General features: G+C 54.9%; 1 protein-coding gene across 3 annotated transcripts in view; it reads left to right on the forward strand.

Moving 5' to 3' along the window:
• Nucleotides 1-21461, forward strand: part of SH3RF3 (SH3 domain containing ring finger 3) — a 191463-nt gene that overhangs the window by 121444 nt on the left and 48558 nt on the right. For 2 of the 3 annotated variants that reach the window (XM_066376894.1, XM_066376893.1), the window contains 2 exons: nt 4111-4464; nt 21100-21179. In XM_066376894.1, coding sequence (XP_066232991.1) covers nt 4111-4464; nt 21100-21179 — 434 coding nt within the window. The remainder of the gene's footprint in view (nt 1-4110; nt 4465-21099; nt 21180-21461) is intronic. The other variant, XM_066376895.1, reaches the window with a different exon arrangement.

Consider the following 21461-nt stretch of genomic DNA (forward strand, 5'->3'; position numbering starts at 1 on the left):
GCGAGGACCCACTACAGTGTGGGGTGTGTCACCAGCCTGGCCATCCCTGCTCTCTTTGCTTCCTCTTTGTGGGGCTTGTCCTTGTGATTTTTTTAAAAATTTTTTTTATTTTTCTGAAGCTGGAAACGGGGAGAGACAGTCAGACATACTCCCGCATGCGCCCGACCGGGATCCACCCGGCACGCCCACCAGGGGCAATGCTCTGCCCACCAGGGGGCGATGCTCTGCCCCTCTGGGGCATCGCTCTGCCGCGACCAGAGCCACCCTAGCTCCTGGGGCAGAGGCCAAGGAGCCATCCCCAGCGCCCGGGCCATCTTTGCTCCAATGGAGCCTTGGCTGCAGGGGAGGAAGAGAGAGACAGAGAGGAAGGGGGGGGTGGAGAAGCAAATGGGCGCTTCTCCTATGTGCCCTGGCCGGGAATCGAACCCGGGTCCCCCGCACGCCAGGCCGACGCTCTACCGCTGAGCCAACCGGCCAGGGCTGTCCTTGTCGTTTTTAACTTAACAAGAAGCCAGCAGTAGCCTGCCCTCACAGTGCAGCCTGCGCAAGGGCAAGTGTTCTCACGGCACGGGCTCGGAGTTTACTAACCCAGGCCTGACACCAGGCTCCTCTGTGTGGTGGTGTGGCCCCTCCTGGTCCAGCCCACATTCTAGGCTTAGCCAGGGGACATGGGCCTGGCTCTTGCACAGGTTGACCAGCAGGTGCACCGCTGGCTCCAGGTAGCCTTTACCTGCCGGCAAGGACTTCGTTCTTTGTGGATTTCCTGGCCACACTTGCTCTCTCTGTGCCATCTGAGACCTATGCTTCATTCTGGGCTCTGTTCAGTCCGTCCCCCACACTTCAGGCTGCTCCCCACAGTGGCTTCTGTGGACATGCCCCTTCTCTAAACTGGCACCTTGGGTTGTGCCTCGCCCTCGACACTAAACCCTGGTCTACACGGTCTTGGCTTTGGCTTCCTTTTGCCTTCTATGCCCCCACCAGCCTTGCTGACTTGTTCATGTTCCAGCAGGGCCGTCCAGGAGCTCTGCCTCTGCCCGGATCTCTGAGGAAGTGGAGGCAGGGGGCATGGAGGGCATGGCCTGCACACTGGCATGTCCACTCTCTCAGGGCACACAGTGTGGCCAGTGTGAAGAAGGGAGATAGCATTTGGTGTGCCCTTACTCACCTCTCACTGTCGCTTACCACTGACCTTGGTGGTCCCTCCCCTGGTCACTCCACGTCGTAGTCCCACCCTGGCAAAAAAACAACAACTGAGTGTTCAATGACCAAGTTGACTCCTGTACCATGCCCTAAATAGAAGGACCAACTGTAGGCCACTTCTGACCTCATGGTCCAGCTTGTGGATGACATGTGGCGGCTGGCTCTGCCCAAACATGCTGAACTCTGGGTTTCTGGACTTAAGGCTCATTGGTCAGCCCAGCATGCTAACCCCCAGAATTTGGTCAGTGGCGGAAACATCATCTCTACCTCCTGTGCACGGTGGTCATCCACCCCTCTGCCCCCGTTACGGGAGGACTGTGAAGCTGCCCTGCTGACGGCACCTGGAATCCATTCCACTGCAGGCCCACCTTGACGCTTTCTGCTCCGTGTGGCCAGGGCAATGTGCAGGGATGCACCGGTTAGCAGGGGCCTGGCTGCTGGTGATAACTAATGACCTGAGACCTCGCTTCGCAAGCCTCTCGGAGAAAGGCCCACCTGTGCTTCCCTCTATGGTCATATGGAAAAACCATGGCCAAGGCCCATATCTCGAAGTGAATTCTAGGGAAACAGGGGCTTCTTCAGAGTGAAAGGACCTCTCCACCTTTGCACCCATGGAGAAGAAATTGCCTGGGGCTGGGGACATCCTGTCTACCTCCAAGAACCGGTCTGCCAGCTCTTGGCTGTTTTTGCCTGTTGCAGGTCAGGTCAGCATGAACATCTGGCCTCTCCATCAGCTGTATTCAGAAAGCAGGGCCAGAGCTGGCAGGAACTGTTCCCGGGGTGTTTTCCCACAGGGGCCACACAGCTTACACCCCAGGCCAGATGTTCGGGAATGTGGGGTCTGGAAAGAGAAAAGGGGAGTGAAGGGGGGTGGGGCAGATGGCTGTGGACCATGTGGGCCAGACTGCTTGCTGGTTCCACCCAGCAGGTATGGGTAAGACTGTGGCTGCTGCTTTCGGACACCAGCAGAGCCCCTTGTGTAAGATGGGGGCGTGTGCCAAGCTGGCTCAAGCCACGACCCCACCCCCAATCTCACCCCCTTCCTGTCAGGTGAGGAGAAAACACCTGTTTAACTCTGCATTTCCTGCGGTTGTTTCAGGAGGCCAGCAGGCACTGACTCAGCTGTTCCTGCTGTTTCTGCAAAGACTAGGGAGAAAGACTAGACTTGTCCGAGTTTACCTAGCACAGGGGCGTTTACGTAACCCGTCCAGAGGGCATGATCCCAGGCTCATTTTCACGTCACGTTTCCTTCCTGGCCACACCAGACACAATTACGGGCTCGCTCTGCTGCACTCCTTCAGTCACTGTAAGCTCCACCTTTGTTATGAACTTAGATTGGACCAAGGGACAGCCTCCATGGGAAGGGGCCCCATCATGCACCTTGAATGAAAAACCTGTTCCAAGTGTAGGAGTCAGAGGTACACTCTGGCTCCCAAATGATGAGCTGAGCCCTAATCTGACCACAGGCCCTGCCGGACACCCAGCAGGAGTCCAGGGAACCTCTCCCACACAGGCCCTCCAGCATTCACTGGCAGCATGGCATGGCTGTCCTGGACGCGATCCCACCCCACCTTTCCTGGTCAGTTCAACCAGGACCCAACTCTGCCCTGCGAAGGTGACCACTATTTTGTGGAGAAGGTGGGAGAGTAGGGAAGGAGTTTTACCCCCAAGTCCTTGCTAAGTTGCTGGAAATAGTGTAGTACTGACCCTTCAGGACCAAGGTTGGGTCAGCTCTGGGTCTCGATGGCCTAAGTGCAGGCTGTTCCTGGAAAGGATGTCTGTGGCTTCTATTCACCCAGCTGGACTGTCCTGCCACCCGCCCTCACCCATGGTCAGAAAGCATGTTCTGGTCATCTACTTTGAATTCCCCTACCGGAGTGGCCACGCTGTGCAAGGCAGGTCGGGACCATGTTGCCGTGGTGTCAGATGAGGCCAGGCATCCTTTGTTCCTCTTTCTGATCCCCGGAAATGGACAGGCCAGGGAAGCCTGGGCTCACTGGGGCAGACCTGGCAGCCGGCCCTGGAAAAGCACAGCGGCTGTAGACACCCTGTCAGTAAAGTCTGCAGGCGGCACTCCAGCCTGGTCCGTGTCTTGTCCTGCACGGTACATACTGGATGCCCAATTAGAGAGATCTGACCGTTTTATAACTTTTTTGTGTGTGTGTGACAGAGAGAGAGAGACAGAGAGAGGGAAGTCAGACAGACAGGAAGGGAGAGAGATGAGAAGCATCAATTCTTTGTTGCGGTTCTTTAGTTGTTCATTGATTGCTTTCTCATATGTGCCTTGACCGTGGGGCTACAGCAGACGGAGTGACCCCTTGCTCAAGCCAGCAACCTTGGGTTCAAGCTGGTGAGCTGTGCTCAAACCAGATGAGCCCGTGCTCAAGGTGGCGACCTCAGGGTTTTGAACTTGGGTCCTCTGCTTCCCAGTCCTACATGCTATCCACTGCGCCACCGCCTGGTCAGACTTTTTTTTTTTAAGTGAGAGGTGAGGAGGCAGAGAGAAAGACTTCCACATGTGCCCTGACTGCAATCCTCTCATTAAGCCTACTAGGGAACAATGCTCTGCCCATCGAGGGCTGCTGCTCCATTGTTCAACAACCAAGCTGTTCTTAGAGCCTGAGGTAAGGCCAGGGAGCCATCCTCAGCACCCGGGGTCAACTTGCTCAAACCATTCGAGCTGTGGCTGCAGGAGAGGAAGAGAGAGAGAAAAGAGGGAAGGATGGAGAAGTAGATGATGCTTCTCCTGTGTGCCCTGACTGGGAATCAAACCCAGGATATCCACATGCTGGGCCAATGCTGTACTGCTAAGCCAACCAGACAGGGCCATATTGTTCATTTTTAAATGTGAATGCCAACTTGGAGAGCTCAGAATTACTGACCTAAGCCACTCTCGCCTCTCTCACTCAGCTCAATGACTCCGCCAAGCAGCTTATCGAGATGGACAAGCTCTGCCCAGCTGCAGTGTCTGGCTGCCCTGCCGCGTTGCCACCGGACCCCAGCACAGTGGCCACTGTGGCCCCAGGTTCCATGTTAAGCAGCGCAGGGGCTGTCAGTGGCTTTCAGCAGCGTGTGGAGGGCAAGAAGAGCACCAAGAAACGCCACTCCTTCACCGCTTTCAGTGTGACTCACAGGTCCTCACCGGCTGCTGGCCACAGGCACTCCATGGAGATTAGTGCCCCAGTCCTGATCAGCTCCAGTGACCCCCGGGCTGTGCCCAGGATCGGGGACCTGGCCCCTCTGTCCTGCTGCGCTCCCTCCCAGGTAACATCCTTGGGGCATGGCCCCGGAGGTGCTGGGCATCCCTCGCTGGGCCTGGGGGCTCCATTCTCAGCTGGGAGCTCAGCATCCATCTCCTGAACTAGCATGGAGGCCAAGGCAGCAGCACATCCTCTGGGGTCAATTGTGATTCCCTTCCCAGGGGCTGCCCTAAGCCTTGGTAGGGGTGTGTCCCTGTCTTTTAACAGGCTAAACATGTGACTGATACTCCCAGCATTTGGTGAGGTGCTTTTCGGTGGTCTGCAACTCAACAACCAGGAATTGCATTATCTGTCTTGGTTTGCATTTGAGCTGTGCGATGGTGTCAGGGAGAATATCTTGGTTTAGTGCTAGGATGTTTTTAGCGTGTCTTTAACACTTGCCAACTCCTTTCCCTTTCAACAAAGACGGAAAAGGACAGAGATCAGAACCGGAAATGACTGTATCGTGTAGTACTTTTGTAATTCATGTGGGTTGCTTTTGTTTCTAGATATGGTATTGGTTCCACTTCCCTAGGAAAATAAAGGAGAGGGGAGGGGATGAGGGGAAGCAGGGGACCTTATTTTCAATTAGCCAGCCAGGGCTACCAGGGTATCTGTTCTCTGCATCCTGGCACTTGTAGGTACTATATCTAGAGCTCTCCCCACTCTATGTCTCTAGGAGTTCTAGAAACAAGCAGGGCCCGTGGATGTTAGCAGGCCTGGGTTCTACAGTCCGGTTTACTTTAGGCAGCCCCCCTGGTAGAAGGGAGACACTTTTATTTTTTTTTTTTTTTTTTTTTCTGAAGCTGGAAACGGGAAGAGACAGTCAGACATACTCCCGCATGCGCCCGACTGGGATCCACCCGGCATGCCCACCAGGGGCGACGCTCTACCCACCAGGGGGCGATGCTCTGCCCTTCCGGGGCATTGCTCTGCCGCGACCAGAGCCACTCTAGTGCCTGGGGCAGAGGCCAAGGAGCCATCCCCAGCGCCCGGGCCATCTTTGCTCCATTGGAGCCTCGGCTGCGGGAGGGGAAGAGAGAGACAGAGAGGAAGGGGGGGTGGTGGAGAAGCAAATGGGTGCTTCTCCTATGTGCCCTGGCCGGGAATTGAACCCGGGTCCCCCGCACGCCAGGCCGACGCTCTACCGCTGAGCCAACCGGCCAGGGCCAAGGGAGACACTTTAAAAAAAACTTGTGCCCCGCTTTGCCCCACAAAGATGTAAGTGCTGAATCCGCTTGTTTTAGAGATGAGTGGGACCCTGAGACCCATTTTCCATCAGTTTAACTTGAAGCAAAAGTTGTGGCCAGGCTCTGGACTTTTCTGACGGTCATCACAAAGGGCCAGAGGTCAAGCAGAGCAGTTTCCACCTGTCTCCCCATCCCAGTTTAATTCAGTTACTGGGGAAAGTCAGGGGTGATGCTGAGCAGCAGGGAGTCAGGGATGAGCTGCCCCCGCTGGTCCCCAGGCCCAGTGTGCTGCCTGTGGTCGGGCTGCCCTGAGACTGGTCCCTCTCTTCCGCCAATACAATACTGCCTGGTCTGTGGTGCTTTGTTGGCCTCATGTATCACACAGGGATTCACCCAGGGCAGCAGGTCCCACGTGGCCAGTGTCTCACGAACCCCCCTCCCCACCAGGCAGGACTGGCTCTGGGAGGGGGACCTAGTCCTGGAGTTGTGCGGCTGGAGGTCAGAGGTTTGTGATCACGTGTGTGGAAAAATCCAGCATGGTTGCAGGCATGCTTTCCTGCACAAACAGAGGCCTCCTCCATGTGCCAGGCTGGCATTGTGGGGATGGCCCCTGGGCAGGCTGAGCAGAAGCACTAGACTCCTCACTGCCCAGGGGCATGGGGTGATGACAGCCCCAGCAAGTGTCTAGCCAGCCCCCTGTCACCCCTAGGCTCCAAGCTGGGACAGAGAATGTCCTCACCAACAGGATGAATCTCTGGCACTTGTGATGACAAGGCCCAGACTAACCCTGTCTCCTCATATGTACCCTTGGCCTGCACACCAGGGTTTCCCAGGCCAGGAGGGCAGAGATTCTGTGAGGCCTCAGGTCGTGGGTTCCAGCAAGTTTTCTTTTGGGGCACAAGGGTGGCTGTTGTCACTGACAATTATTGTGGTGGTTACTGAACTCTGTTGAACATGGCACGGTGTGCTTCAGGAAGTTCTGAGTGCGGCCTGCCAGCCCTGGCTGGGCTGCCTGCTTGGGGGCAGAAGGGGACCTGGCAGGTTCATGTGTCCCTGCTCCCTGCCAGGCTGGCAGGTGAGCCTCACTAAGCAGCTCCAGCTGGGTCCAGAGACAGGCTCTGATGGGACCCGTGTGCCGGGGACTGCAGATCAGAGAGGGCTGCCCAACATGAGATGATCCTGCTGCTGTTTAATGGACTTGAGTCTAAAACCCTGTGGAGGAACACGGACCAAATGATGAGCAAGGGCGCCCACACTGCTGGCCACACACAGAACAGATATAGTAGCCGCATGGCCGAGGGAGCCCCCCAGTGGCTGAGGGCTCCTCAATGTCACCACACTTTCTAGCTCGCTTTTGCGTTCCTTTAAAATGGAAATATGTACGGGGGTTGTGGTTTCTATAGAAATGGGTCTAAAATGTTGCTGTGACCGGATGCCTGGGGTCCTAGCCGCAGCAAGCAGTGAGGCAAACCCCCGAGAGCTTACTGGTGCACCTCCTGCTTGGGCAGCGGCACCCCTCTCTGTGGCTGTGGCTCCCCCTACTCCGGCCAGGGCTCCCTCCACTGTGCAGCACACCTCGCCCTAGGAAGAACCAGCAGCACTAATTATTCTTGTTTGCAGATGAGGAAAACGAAGCCTGGACCTGTGAGTCTCAGAGCTCATCTCACAGCCCCCCTCCCCTGGCTCCAGCAGGGGTGGTATGGACCTGAGTCCAGGGAGTGATCTCACTTAACCATTGCTCTTCTGTTAAATGTTCAGGGTTCACCTCAGGCTAAAGGAGAAGGAGCAGGAAATGCCCGCCCGTCCCTCAGAGAGTGGCTGACGCTCTGTGAAGGCAGGTCTGGGACAGGCAGGTCTACACAGTGCTGTATGAGGCAGAGTCCCCTGCTCAATGAGCTGTGTCACCTGGGAGAGTTGTCGAACCTTGCCAAGCCTATGGAGGTGCCATTAAGAGCCAAGTTCAGCCTTGGCCAGTGGCTCAGTGGATAGAGTGTTAGCCCCACATGTGGATGTCCTGGGTTTGATTCCTGGTAAGGGAACACAGGGAAAATGACCATTTGCTTCTCACCCCCGCCTTCTCACCCTTCTCTCCCTCTACCTCTCCGGCAGCCAGTGGCTCAATTGGTTTGGGCGTAGCTCTGGGCACTGAGGATAGCTCCATTGGAGCCCTTTAGCCACAGGCACTAAAAATAGCTCAGTACTCAAGGATCAGTTCCCGATGGGGTTGCCAGTCGGGGTGCATGCAAGGAGTCTGTCACTCTATCTCCCTTCCTTTCACCTAAAAAAAAAAAAAAAGGCCAAGTTCAACACTGTCCTTGCACCTCATAACCCAGAAAAGCTGCCCCGTCTCTTCAGGAGCCTCAGTTTTCTTGCTTGTTAAATGGAGCAGTGGCGGTACCCCTGCTGGCTTGCTGTCAGGGGGAAGTGAGCAGACACAGGGTGGCCCCTCCTCAGGCGACATGTCATTGTTGTCTGTAGCGGTTCTTTCTGCAGCACTGAGGATCAGGGAACAAACCATGAGCCCCAAGATGTCAGATCTGACTCTGGGCTCTGGGCGCCTCATCTGTCTGGTCATGGCTGTCTGCTGGAGTGCAAGCTGAAGGTTCTGGAGGGCTGGTGATGGGTCAGGGGTGGGTGGGGCCATGGCTGCCTGCAGTCACAGGTCCTGTCATCGACACCTGGGCTTAGTTAGCCTCCCCGTGGGCTGATGTTGACTTGGACTAGCAGTGCTTGCTGTCTGTCCCTAGTGCCAGGTTGTATGGGGCGGCCCCCTGGCCCCCTGCATACACCACGAGAGAGATCCTGAGGACCCACCTGGGACACACTGCAGCCATCATCACCCAGAAGACTCAACAAATTTGGCTGCCTGATTCCCCTTAGCATGCCCTGGCCATGCTCACTTCACCCTGACAGCTGGGAGGTGCTGACCTTGCTCTGTGTAACAGATAGGGAAACTGAGACTTTAGGAGAAGAGACTGGACAGCATTTCCGGCCACTGATATGATTGGTCTGGAGTGTGGCCTGGTCCTGTGGACCTTAGAGCCTCCAACCCCCATGAGTGGTTCTGCCAAGTAGAGACTCCCCGGCCTGTCTCAGAGCTGGCACAGCCCGTCTCCCTTCCAGGCTGTGCACAGGTCCTAACTGAACCCAGGCTGAGTCATGGAGGGCGTTCCATGGCGTGGTGCACCCAGGACTTCAGTGCAAGACCAGGAGAATCCTGGGGCCCTGCAGGATAGGTCAGTCAGCCTAGGACATTTCTTCCCTGGGCTCCAGAGGGAGGTGACTACAGGCTTTCACAGAGCTGAAACGTCCCTCCATGCAGGACCTGTGTAGGGTACCAGAGACCACAATGCAAGGAACTCTCTTGAGGCCAGAGCATGGCTGTAGGCATGGTCATCACCCCCATTGCATGGACTCCTGCATGATGTGTGCCATGCCCCCTAGGAGGCCTTTACACATCCCGATCCAAGGGCCACCCTATCAGTGGACCTGAGTCCAAGAGGGAGGATGGCCGTGCTGTGTCAGTCAGGCCTGTGTGCAGGGATGCTGCGTGACCTAGAGTCAAGAGCAGCTCTGCTTCACGGGCCTTGTTCTCATGTTCAGGCCGGAGGGGCAACAGTTCCCTGGTACTAAAGAAATGTGCCTCACTCCTTCAGGCCCAGACTTGGTTCAGCACGCTGGTCCCTCCTGGAGGGTGCCATGGGCACGGAGTCGCCCCTTCTCCCATCTGCATTGTCTCCTCCCAGTGCCTCTGCTGGAAGCCCAGCTGTCTTCCCCCTGCCACCAACACACATCAACTTGTTAAATTGTCCTCTGAAGTCCTACCTCTGCCCTCACCCCTGCTGCCAAAAACCAGCTGGCCAACGTCACACCAGAGCCCCGTGTCCAGTGTCCTTGCACCATTGTTCTCCTCCCTGACATCTCATCAGCACTGGACACTGTTCATGACTCCTTTCCTGCACCTGTCTCCTGCCTTTGCTTCTGGAGCCTTCAGCTGGTTCTGGGCACTTTCCTTACCCCTCCGCCAGCGCCACGTCCTCTGACACTCACTGGAACGTCAGTACCTCCCCACCACCCTTTGCTTGCTCTCCCATGCGGTTCTCTTTCAACCAGCAGCCAAGCACCAATCCGTATTAGTTCTGCCCTTGAGGTCTTTCCTGAACTGCAGATTCTTGAATACCTGACAGCCCCACACGGACAGGGCCTCAGCTTCCCTGTACATCATAGAGCAGCGTGCTCCTCGCTCTCAAACCTCCCTCCCTCCTTCACTCCGTCTTCTTGCATGTCCCTGAGCCTGAGACAGGCCAGTCCAGACTCCACGTTCCCTGTCACTGCTGCCACCTAGTCAGGGTCTGGCTGAGCTCCGATTCCAAACCTTTTCTCTGACTGTAATTGTCAAGGTGATGGAGGTCACGTGCAATAAGAACAACTCCGGACCCCAGGGTAGTGAACATTTGGCCTGCACTTGGGCAGGGGTCTGGGGGCTGTCCTGGGTGATGTGCTTAAGCAAGGATTAGGGTCCCACCTACATCCTCTCGTAGCTGCCATCTTCAGCACAAGGCCTCCACCGTAGAGAGGGGCATATAACTGCTTCAGCCTCGAGATGAGATGAGCCGTCTACTCTAATCAGCAAGAACTGGTCACCTGGCCCCAACATAACTGTCCGGGTGCTGGATCCTGTGGAACTGCACGTGCAAATCACAGCCTAGGGTCTCTTCCCATGTGGCACCCTTCCTGCCAGGTTCGGGCTTCTCTGATTCCTCACGGAGACCACACCCCCAACTCCTGACTGGGAATTCATCTGCGTTAGCTTAATGTTCCAGAGATGCTTTTGGAGATTCCCTGCCACCTCCAGACAGACTCTGCCCCTTAGCCCCAGATTGTCTGCAGCTCTCCTACCAGTCCCTGTGCACATCCATGCGGTCTGTGTCCCCACACTGGTCTGATTCTGGCTCGGGTTCACCCCAGACCAAGGCTGTGGTGTCTGACTCATTTGCCCAGGCTGTTCATGCCTCCCACTCTCTGCTCTCATCCCTTCCTTCTCCCTCCACACACCCCCGCCCCCGTGGAAACCTCTGTCCCCCTTTCCAGCTGTCTGCAATGTTTATCTCCCTCTGTGCTCCTGTGGTTCCTGATCACCTCTGCATCACTCAGTTTAATTCCCTCATTATCTCTGGCCTACAGGCCGTTTTCTCTACATTTATCACCAGTACACTGCCTTTGTCACTGTGCATGGTGGCTACACCCCTGGGCTTCCTGGCTCTGCATGGAAGTTCATACCTATTCCATTTATTCTCAGGCAGGCGGGCATGGAACTGTGTCTGTCTCACTGAGTAGTGAATGGCCTTCCACATAAAACAACATGATATTGGAAATGCTGCAAGCTTACCCCCTGATACTCGCTCCCTGAGCTCAGCAGGGCGGCACAGCTGACAAGTGTCCATCTGTGAGCTCCCAGGGCTGTGTGGTGGAGCTGAGCTTCGAATGACCCACCCGCTCACATTTGCACCCTATGAATTATTTTCCTCTGCCATTTGGAGAGGTCAGAGGGTCAGCTTAGTCCCTCATGAGTAACAGAGTACCTACACATCCCCTTTCCACTGGGGGTGGGAGGGTTGTTAGGGGAGAGGAAGTGAGAGAGGCTATCTAAGCCAACTGTCCTTTTAAAAATCCAGTTTCGTGTTTATAGCAGTCATTGGAGCTAATTAGGAAATGATAACTTAACATCTTAGAGTCGTTCTTTCATAAATCAAGTAAGAAACCAAACAGGTGACCAGAGTCATCACCAGACTGCCTGAGGAGCTGTCCAGTGAGTGCTGGTAGCCTTGGAACTTCCCGGTCGGTCCCTGGGAGCCACGCTGTGCTGTGACGACAAGCAGCCCCCGAGGCTCAGGCTTGCTGCTCACCGTACAGCATGTCTCTCATGGGCACCACAGTGCCCTCTTCTCAGACATCAACACACCTTCAGGCCAAGGCGTCCCAGCTAGACGTGCTCATCGATACCGGTCCGTAGCTGTTTTCAGGCCCCAGCAGAAGAGCCACATAGTTGTGACAGAGATCGTGTGACCCAAGGAGCCTTAAATACTGTTATTTCTGTTCTGGCCCTGGATGAGAAATGCTCGCTGACCTCTGATGTCAGGGGCAGCAGGGCTGGGAAATGTGGCAGCCAGTGTAGTGGTTCCTGAAGTCGGGGTGCGTAGAGGTGACACGTGTCACTCCTGCTCATGCTTCAGTTACCAAACAGGTCTGACAGCCCCGGGCCAGCAGGTACCCAAGAGGAGAAAGCCCCTCTAACACCATGTGCCCTGGAGTCTCTGTATCTGTTAGGAAGTGTATAATGCTTAGCCCAGAGGCTGGGACACTCGGGGAGGCAGAACTGCTGCCTGCAGACCATCACTGCGGGAAGAGCTCATGCTGACTCACTGAGGCCGCATTGCTGTGCCAGTGGCCTGCATCTGGGCAGACTCCCACAGGCTCAGGGACGGCATTGGCTGAGCCCGTTCCACCAACAGCAGTTGCTTTCACAGGACTTTGCAAGCTTGCTAGCTTCAGAGCCCAATAGCTTAAAATCAACTTCAAATAAGCAAACAGAAGCCTTTGAGACTTAGGAGAGTGCCCTTTAAAGTCAGTGGAAGTGTTTGAAATTCAGCAGGGAAAATATTAAGAGAATGTTTCTCCATGTCTTCCTGTCTGAGAAGTGAGCTCCCAGAATGTCAACCGTGACACACCCCTCCTTGCCATGTGGAGCCTTTCCCAAGGGGGGTGCAGGCATCTCTCTGAGTGTGGCTGTGGCTGCACCGGCTGGGCCTCCTCACCACCAGGAAAGACCTCCTGTGGGCGGGGGCCTGCTGGGCCTGCTGCAGGTGCCGCCTCCCTGCCTAGCAGCCCACAGATCCAGCTTGGGGCAGAGCTAGCATCCTCAGCACTTTGAGAAAGTTACACATTTACTTCCACACCTTATAAGGAAGAAAAAAAATGAGGGCATGGGATGAATAAAAATCACCTCATCCTGAAGACCTCCTGTGGGAAGACTGATAAACCTGGAAATTACTGGACACCACAACTCCTGGTTGCCGGTGACTGGCTCTGTTTTGTTTGTGATGTTCGATGTCACCCATGTTTCCTCTGCTGCTATGACAAGACAGGAACCACGTGCACAGGTGCCTGCCACCTGCTGGCAGACAAGAAAGGGACGCATCAGGGAACCTCCCTGGCATCCCCTTAGCACCTGGGGAGCCCAGGAGCTGCCGGTGAGCTCTGGTGCCCTTGGTCCATCCTCCAGGTTGGTGAGCCCTGTGTTAAAGGAGCAGCCTGTGGCAGATGGAAAGAGAGGCACATGTGGACCCCACCTCAGGACCTACCTGGACCACCAGGACAGAGGACATAACGGCATGCCATCAAGCATGGACAGTGGGAATCACAGAGTCGGTCAGCACCAGGAACGCTGGGGCAGGTCAGAGCAGGGCAGGAACCGGAAGGGAGGTGAGAATGGCTCCTGGGATCACTGAGGCTGATTCCAGGTGGGTCTTCACATCTTTCTAAGGCTCTGGTGCACAGGCTTGTCCATCGTCTCTCATTTCTGGATGGGAGGGCAATGGAGTTCAGAGCCTTCCCCACCTCATCCTGGATTGCTAACTCCCTCTCTTCCAGGCTAGGTCCCACTGCCCTCTCCCCCAGAGCACACCTGCCTGCCCTCTCTCCCAGCTGAGCTCCGTGTAGCACCCCCACCCCATCTACGTGGGGTTTGCCTTCCCTGACCCTCCCCCTCTCCCTCCCAGAATCACTTGAGGTGAAGCCATTAAGAATCAAAGCAGGCCCTGGCCGGTTGGCTCAGTGGTAGAGCGTCGGCCTGGCGTGCGGGGGACCCGGGTTCGATTCCCGGCCAGGGCACACAGGAGAAGCGCCCATTTGCTTCTCCACCCCCCCCTCCTTCCTTTCTGTCTCTCTCTTCCCCTCCTGCAGCAAGGCTCCATTGGAGCAAAGATGGCCCAGGCGCTGGGGATGGCTCTTTGGCCTCTGCCCCAGGCGCTAGAGTGGCTCTGGTCGCGGCAGAGCGACGCCCCGGAGGGGCAGAGCATCGCCCCCTGGTGGGCGTGCCGGGTGGATCCCGGTCGGGCGCATGCGGAAGTCTGTCTGACTGTCTCTCCCCGTTTCCAGCTTCAGAAAAATACCAAAAAAAAATAAAATAAAATAAAAAGAATCAAAGCAGTTAGCAGTGTGATTCTCAAGGATGAAACTGGTTCCAATGGGGGCCAGGCCCCAGACCCGGCCCTGTCCAGCATGGTCAGAGCTGGAGGACAAGGGGCACAGGAAGCCCTGGGGTTGCATTAATTAATCTTAAACCAGAATTTTCTTGTCCCCCATGTCCTAAGAGTGGTTTATCCTGCTGCCTGGCAGTGCTGATTTGGAGGCCTGTGGATGCATTGTGCTTACAGATGTCCAGTTGGGTCGCAGAGAGAAGAACTGTGTGGCCCTGGCCAGTTGGCTCAGTGGTAGAACATCATCAGCCTAGCATGTGGTTGTCCTGGGTTTGATTCCTGGTCAGGGGAAGGGACCATCTGCTTCTCCACCCCTCCCCGTTCTCTCTCTCTCTCTCCCCCTTTTGCAGCCATGACTTGATTGGAGCAAGTTGGCCCTGGGTGCTAAGGATGGCTCCATGGCCTCCACCTCAGGTGCTAAAAAAAAAAAAAAAAAAAAAAAAAATCCCTGGCCGGTTGGCTCAGCGGTAGAGCGTCGGCCTAGCGTGCGGAGGACCCCGGTTCGATTCCCGGCCAGGGCACACAGGAGAAGCGCCCATTTGCTTCTCCACCCCTCCGCCGCGCTTTCCTCTCTGTCTCTCTCTTCCCCTCCCGCAGCCAAGGCTCCATTGGAGCAAAGATGGCCCGGGCGCTGGGGATGGCTCTGTGGCCTCTGCCTCAGGCGCTAGAGTGGCTCTGGTCGCAACATGGCGACGCCCAGGATGGGCAGAGCATCGCCCCCTGGTGGGCAGAGCATCGCCCCTGGTGGGCGTGCCGGGTGGATCCCGGTCGGGCGCATGCGGGAGTCTGTCTGACTGTCTCTCCCTGTTTCCAGCTTCAGAAAAATGAAAGAAAAAAAAAAAAAAAAAAAAGGCTCTAGTTGCTAAGCAACAGAGCATCACCCTCTAGTGGGGTTGCTGGGTGGATCCCAGGCAGGGCACATGTGGGAGTCTCTCTGCCTCCCTGCATTTCACTTAAAAAATTAAAAATAATATAAAATTTTTTAAAAAGAGAGAAGCCTGACCAGGCAGTGGCACAGTGGATAGATGTTCAGACTGGAATGCAGAGGACCCAGGTTCAAAACGTAGAGGTCACCAACTTGAGCACAGGCTCACTAGCTTGAGTGCAGGGTCGCTGGCTTGAGTGTAGGATCATAGACATTACCCCATGGTCACTGGCTTGAGCCCAAAGGTCGCTGGCTTGAAGCCGAAGGTCGCTGGTTTGAGCAAAGGATCACTCAGACTGCTGTAACCCCCTGGTCAAGGCACATATGAGAAAGCAATCAATGAACAACTAAGATGCTGCAACAAAGAATTGATGCTTCTCATCTCTTTCCCTTCCTGTCTGTCCCTCTTTCTGTCTCTCTCTCTCTCTCTCTCTCACAAAAAAAAGAAGAGAGAAGAGCCATGTTGTTCTGTGACGCCCATCAGGAGGCTCCTGTGGAGGCCCCCAGGCCCCATTGCTCACCTCTTGCTCAGCTGTCACTGGGGACATCCCTCCACTCACTACCTCCAGTGGCGTTACTTGTCACCTCACGTCAGCAGCAACAAAAATAGACATCTGACTCACAGGAGGGTGGGTGGAAACCCCTGTCCACAACAGAAAGTCACACTTAGTTTTCTGTTGGGCTTTGCACTACACTGCGCAGGGACCAGACAAGGCTGCATGCTCGCTCAGCCCAGTGTCAGTTTTAGATAGTCTCCATCTCGACCTTCAGGAAAAAAAGCTGTTTTCATGGGTGTGACCTCTCTGCTCCTTTGTTCCAGCTCCAAGTAGCAATTTGCTTGTAGTGTTTGTCCTATCAAGTTCCAGCAGACTGCCAGGGTCCCGGCCATACTGCTGAGGGCCCTGCCCTACTGCTGTCTCTAGGTCCTGTCCTGTCCCAGGGCGGCCCTTTGGCTGCGCCTATCACTCCTGGGCCTGGCTAGCCCCACCCCACCACAGCCCTTCCTGGCCCTCCTAACACCCTGCCCCACGGAGGGTGCTGTGTTTGGCTTAACCAGCAGAGTTGGCAGAAGCTGGCAAACATAGGTTCTTGAGCCCTAATGCCGCATGTTCCAGCCCAGTCCAAGGTCCCAGCCAGCCTTCTCCTGCTGCCTGGCAGACAGAAATCAATGTGCTCTGTCTCTCCCGACCACTTGTAGGATTATGACTTCAGTGGTTCGAGGTCGTTGGGAGGTGAAGACCCTGCACAAGATGCCTTCGGTGACAGCAAGACTCAGAACACACCATCACAGGTCACTGGTGCTGAGCCTGAGTGGTGACAGCTGGGGCGGGGCGGGCTGTGTCAGGAGAGTTGATTTGGACAGGAGGCATGTTAAGCAGAGCTCTGGGTCTGAGGTCTATCTTAGCTGGTCGTCTTGTGTGTCTGCTCCACTCAGTGCCTGGCTCACTCCTGCCCGCACACGGCTGGCCACAGTCACCTGGGCTTGGTCACAGAGCAGCTGATCCTCAGGCGCCCCCTCCCCGTCTCCTCCTTTCTCCTCCTGGCAGCCCCACATGATGGCATGTATGGAATCCAGGAGAGCATGGGATCACCATCGACCAGAGCTTGATCGTATTTTAGGCCTCAAATAATTTAACGCTATTCTTTTTATTATTTTGACCATGTATCAGAAAACCATTGTCACTTGTTGGTATTAAAAATGATGAAATATTTGAACATACAGACTTTAAAAAAAATTATCCCAAATTCCAAGTACCCTAAATGCCAATGTTATCATTTGGTACATAAATTTCCAGACCTTTTTTTCCCACGGAAATACAAGCATCATTTACAGAAGTGAGGTCATGCTACGTATCCATTTCTCTGACCACCTTTCCCACCTGATGGACGTCACAGCCTGCCCTGCCTCTCCATGCAAACCCCTCCATTCCTGCGTGGTATGTTGAACCTTGTACCGTGGGATCTTTGGGCCACTTCAGGTTTCCCACATTACAAATAGCGCCGCGGTGAATTCCTCACCTGAACCTTTATTCTGCCTCATTCAAATACTGTAAGGTCACTTTAAACCAGAATGGCTGGCCCTAGGAAGTGTGCTGCCGCCCCAAATTGAAGGGGTCCTTCTGGTCTTTGTCTTGCTTGGTTCTCTGCAGGCTTCAGCCCAGTTGACCACTGCTTCCCTTGTGAATCGTTGCTCCCCCGGACCCCGACCACAGTGCTGTTTTTTATCCTGTCCCCTCTGCCATCTCCTCGGTCATGCTGGTGGTCCGCGGGCCAAGTCCCAGGATGTTCTCTGTCCTCGCTGCACACTTTCCCTCAGGCTGTCTCATCCACCTCCTACCTGACTTCAGTAATGATAGCCAGCACTGATCGAGGGCTTAAGTTAAATGGTCTCATTTAACATCTCAACAGAGAAGACAGGAGCCTTAAGGACCCCATCATCTCATCTGTAAGTCATATCTACCCAGCCTTTATTATTCATTTTCCAAAGTGCAGGAAGCATGGATTCACACATTTTGCCTGGTCTTTCCGAGGTTGTAGGTGGGAGGGTAAATCCAGCCCCGTTGCTGCATTGCAGTTGACAGTGGATGTCCCTGATTCCTATTTTAAGCATGAGGAAGCTGAGTCTCCACAACTTTACTTATCTGAGGTCACACAGACAAGGCTCGCACACGTGAGGACTAAGGACATACCTGTGCAGCTGCGTCGCTTGCTGAGTAGACAGGCTGTATGCCGACGGTCCCCAAATCTATACCTCTCAACCAGTCCACCTTCTCGGCTGGTCAGTGTCACCAGTGGTCTCATCTTCAGGGACACCAGGCATGCCAAACTGCACATGACCAACACAGATGACCTCCCCCCAGATCTCATACTCCTTGTACCTTCCAATGGCTTCTCTGTCTGGCTGGTTGCTGAGGCCAGAAACTGGGCTTAGTCTCCTCCCTCATGCCCTTCAGCTAGTGATGTGCCAGTCCTGCTAGTAGAGGAGGGAATCATGGACTCCCCACTATGCCAGAAGATGTGCATGTGTCACCCCATGTGGCAGGAGAGAAAAGGAACCTGAGGTGGGAGATTATTCTGGATTACCCAGGGAGCCCAATGTAATCACAGGAGTCTCTATAAGAGGGAGGCAGGCGGTTTGGAGTCAGGAGATGCGGTGATGGGAGCAGAGGTCACAGAGAGATGTGAAGATGGCACATGGCTGGCTTCCAAGGTTAGGGATGAGGCCACAAGCCAGGGAATGAGGGGGCTGTACATGCTGGGAGAAGAGGGCATGAACTCTGCCTCAGAGCCTCTGGTGGGAGCACAGTACTGCTGATACCTTGCCTTGGGACTTTTGACTGTCAGGACTGTCAGAGCTGTCTGTGTTTTTCTGAGTCACTAAGTTTGTCATGTTCTGCTCCAGCAGCTATAGGACACTCAAACAGATGGCACAGTGCATGAGCACGTGGCCTCCAGCATCGGGCCGCTTGCGTTCATGCCCCGCCCTGGCTGTGTACCAGCTGTATGACTGAGCCATTCATTGACCTCTGTGCCTCATATCCTGATTTTAAAAACAAACAAAAAACTCACCTACTTCCTAGGCTCATTTGAGAATGAAATGTATTATTCCAGATACATGCTGGTGAGCTGCGGATAAGAGGAGCAGCTGTCATCTTTACTGCTGTTTTTCTCACCTACCACCAGACCTCTCTCCATTCCCAGACCCCCACCCAGACCTGGCCTTCCTCAGTGCTACAGGCACGTCCCCCTGTGAGCCGTGGGTCTGACCCTATCTCTGTCTTTCTCCTGCCAGTCCTCCAGGGCGCCTCTCTGCCCTCAAGGTGAAGACCAGTACCCTCCCTGTGGCTCAGGAGGCCTCGTGCAGACTGGCCCTGCACTGCACCAGCATCCCTCATCGCTCCCTCTTCCTTTCTTTCAGTTTCTCTACACTTGCCGTGCTTGCCTTTGCCAGCCCTTGCTGGACAGACTGCTCCTCCTCCACCTCTCCCGACTCTCACCACCTCACCTAGCAGGCCCACCCCCTGCTCACAGAAGCCCTCTCTGCCACACCCTCAGGTGAGGTCCCTGTTGTGTATTCGGTGGCCCTGCTCTTGCTGGGACCCCCATGTCTATAATGACATGTCTAATGCTTGCCCCCCTCCCCAGTGTAAGCCCCACACTGGAGTCAGAGGCTGTGTCTTTGCCCCTGGTTCTGACAGGTAGTCAAGCAGAATCCGTGAGGACTCATGCAGGCAGGACCACCCTACAACTCAATTGACCATCACTATTTTCTTGCTTGTGTGGAGAGCCAAGAGGGGCATTTCTTATCAACTCACTGACCAGTTCTGACCTGGCTTAGCTGATGAGCTCCACACTGGAGGTGCTCATGGACCTCTGCTGACCTCGTCCAGCATGGTGCCATGCCTGCCTGTTTGAGTGAGTGAAGGGCCCTAATGTCCTGCACACACCTTCAGTGGCTGCACAAGGAGAGCTGTGAGGAAACCAGCACTCAGGGTGCTTGCCCATACCCCAGGTGTCTGCCCCTGTAGAAGGCACCTTCCCACCCCTACCTGCCGCTCTGTGAAGGATGGCCCCTGGCCGGCTGTGGTGAACTCCGCCAGCTACCTCCTTGAAAGAAGAACATTCCCACACTTTAATGCGGAATGCCTTCTGGTGTCTGTCCCCCCTCCTAGGTTGGCAGATGTGTTGAGCAGATGGAGGTCCCCTGAAACTATCAGCAGAAGGAATGTCCTTGTAGCCCAGTTTCGACAGAGCACTCTAGAAAACAGTACCTGGGCACCAGCAGGTGTGCAGGGAAGGGACTCGTGAAGGGGCTGCTTTGGCAATCAGCATTTCCTCTCACGGGTGCTGGCGTTGGGAAGGGGAAGTCCTTGGAGGTTCTGAGGTATCTTGGAGACCGTCCACGTTGCATGTTCTCACTCTACCAGGCACTTTGATGTTTAAACGGCAAAAAGAAATAGAATTCCTAACTTCTTAGAGGTCATGGAAGATGCGCTATGATTTCCAGCACCTTTCATGGCCCCTGTGGGGGGGGGGGGGGTTGGCCACCTAGGGAGGGGTTAGAAGGTTGCCTTACATTGTGGAGCTGATCCACTAGGCAAGGTCAGAACTGGTCAGGGGGTTGAGCTGTGTTAGTTTTCGGGAGCAGCTGTTAACAGGGCCACACACTGGGTGGCTCCAAGCAACAGGGAGTTACCCTGTTCACAGTTCTGGAAGCCAGAAGACCAAAGTCAAGGTGTTGGCAGAACCGGTTCCTTCTGAAGGCTGAGGGAGAATCCAGCCAGGTCTGTCTTCCGGTTTCTGGTGGCTGCTGCAGTCCTCGGGGCTCCATGGCTGAGGACTTCCTTCCCTCCGGGGTCTCAGTCCTCCTTCTCTCTCTTGTCAGGACACTTGTCACTGGGTTTGGGGCCCGTTGTAGTCAAGGGTAGTCTCATTTTAGGGTTCTTACCTTATATTCTCACCTTATTCAAATAAGGTCATGTCCACAGCACCAGGGGCTATACCTTGGACATAGCTTTTGGGCAGACACCATTCAATTCATTGGGGCATCTGAACAGGAAGACAGGGTGCTACCTTCAGAGGCACTGGGGTTGGTGGATGAGCTGGGGAATGAGGAGATTTGGGGACACTGCTGTCCCTCCCTCTTGCCTGTGCAGGAATCGCCCTGGTGAGATGACTGCACAGCCCAAATCTCTGTTCGGCCTTACCACCCCCCTCAGGCAGCATAGCACACGCCTGATGTTTATGGACCCTCCAGTCCTCTCCCCACTTAGTGAACCTTGCAGCTCCGAGCCCTGCAGGTCTGAGGCAGGAGGCGCAGTTCCTGTTGGTCTTGTTGCCTGACAGCCGGCCCCTCTGTGCGCAGCCAGGGGACTAGTGTTCTGTAGAGATTAATTTTCAGTTCCTGGGAATGCAGTTTTGTTTTGTTTTTTAATAAGCCCAGGATTTGTAGAAAAGTTTTGTCCGGATTTCCTTTTTACAAACACAAGAATAATTAACTTGCGTTCTAAGAATCAAGGACGGGCTTTCAGACACCACCTTTCTGCACGTTGAGCGCAGTGTGCCGCTGATTAGCCCGGATGCTGGCTAAAGAGAGTTGTTTGGGCAGCAGCTTGGGAGGCCCTGTATCATGGCCACCAGGCTCTCTTGTGTGTTGAGAAAATGCTATGAACAATCCAGGCAATTAGACTCTGAGGAGCAAGCCAAGGCCTTGGGACTCCAGCTCAACTCTGTCTCTCTTCCCTGGAGAAGCCTGTCACTCACTGTCCACTCTTGTCTGTTTGCAGGACACCTCACCCTTGGCCGGATCCAGCCCAGCAAAGGAGCAGCAGAGCAAGGCTCCCAAGGTCCCGCTGCCCCTCAACGTGTGAGCTGCTATTTATGTGTTGAGGCCTCATGCCTTCAGCCTCTCCCTGCCAACTCTGCTGGCGTGTGAACATGTGGTTTTCATAGGACTCTTTTGTTATTGGTTGGTCAGTTTAGTTATGTGCATCTAAGAACACGGCTCGTGGGAAAGTGCAAGAAAATCAAGCAGGTCTTTAAATGTCATTGTCGCTAGGATACTTATCAGAAGCAGGGCAGATAATCAAAATATTTGATGACACAAGCACTGCCCAATCAGAAAAGGAGAAGCCATAGCACAGGGAAC

The sequence above is a fragment of the Saccopteryx leptura genome, chromosome 3, assembly GCF_036850995.1.
Source record: "Saccopteryx leptura isolate mSacLep1 chromosome 3, mSacLep1_pri_phased_curated, whole genome shotgun sequence".
Classification (NCBI taxonomy): Eukaryota; Metazoa; Chordata; class Mammalia; order Chiroptera; family Emballonuridae; genus Saccopteryx; species Saccopteryx leptura.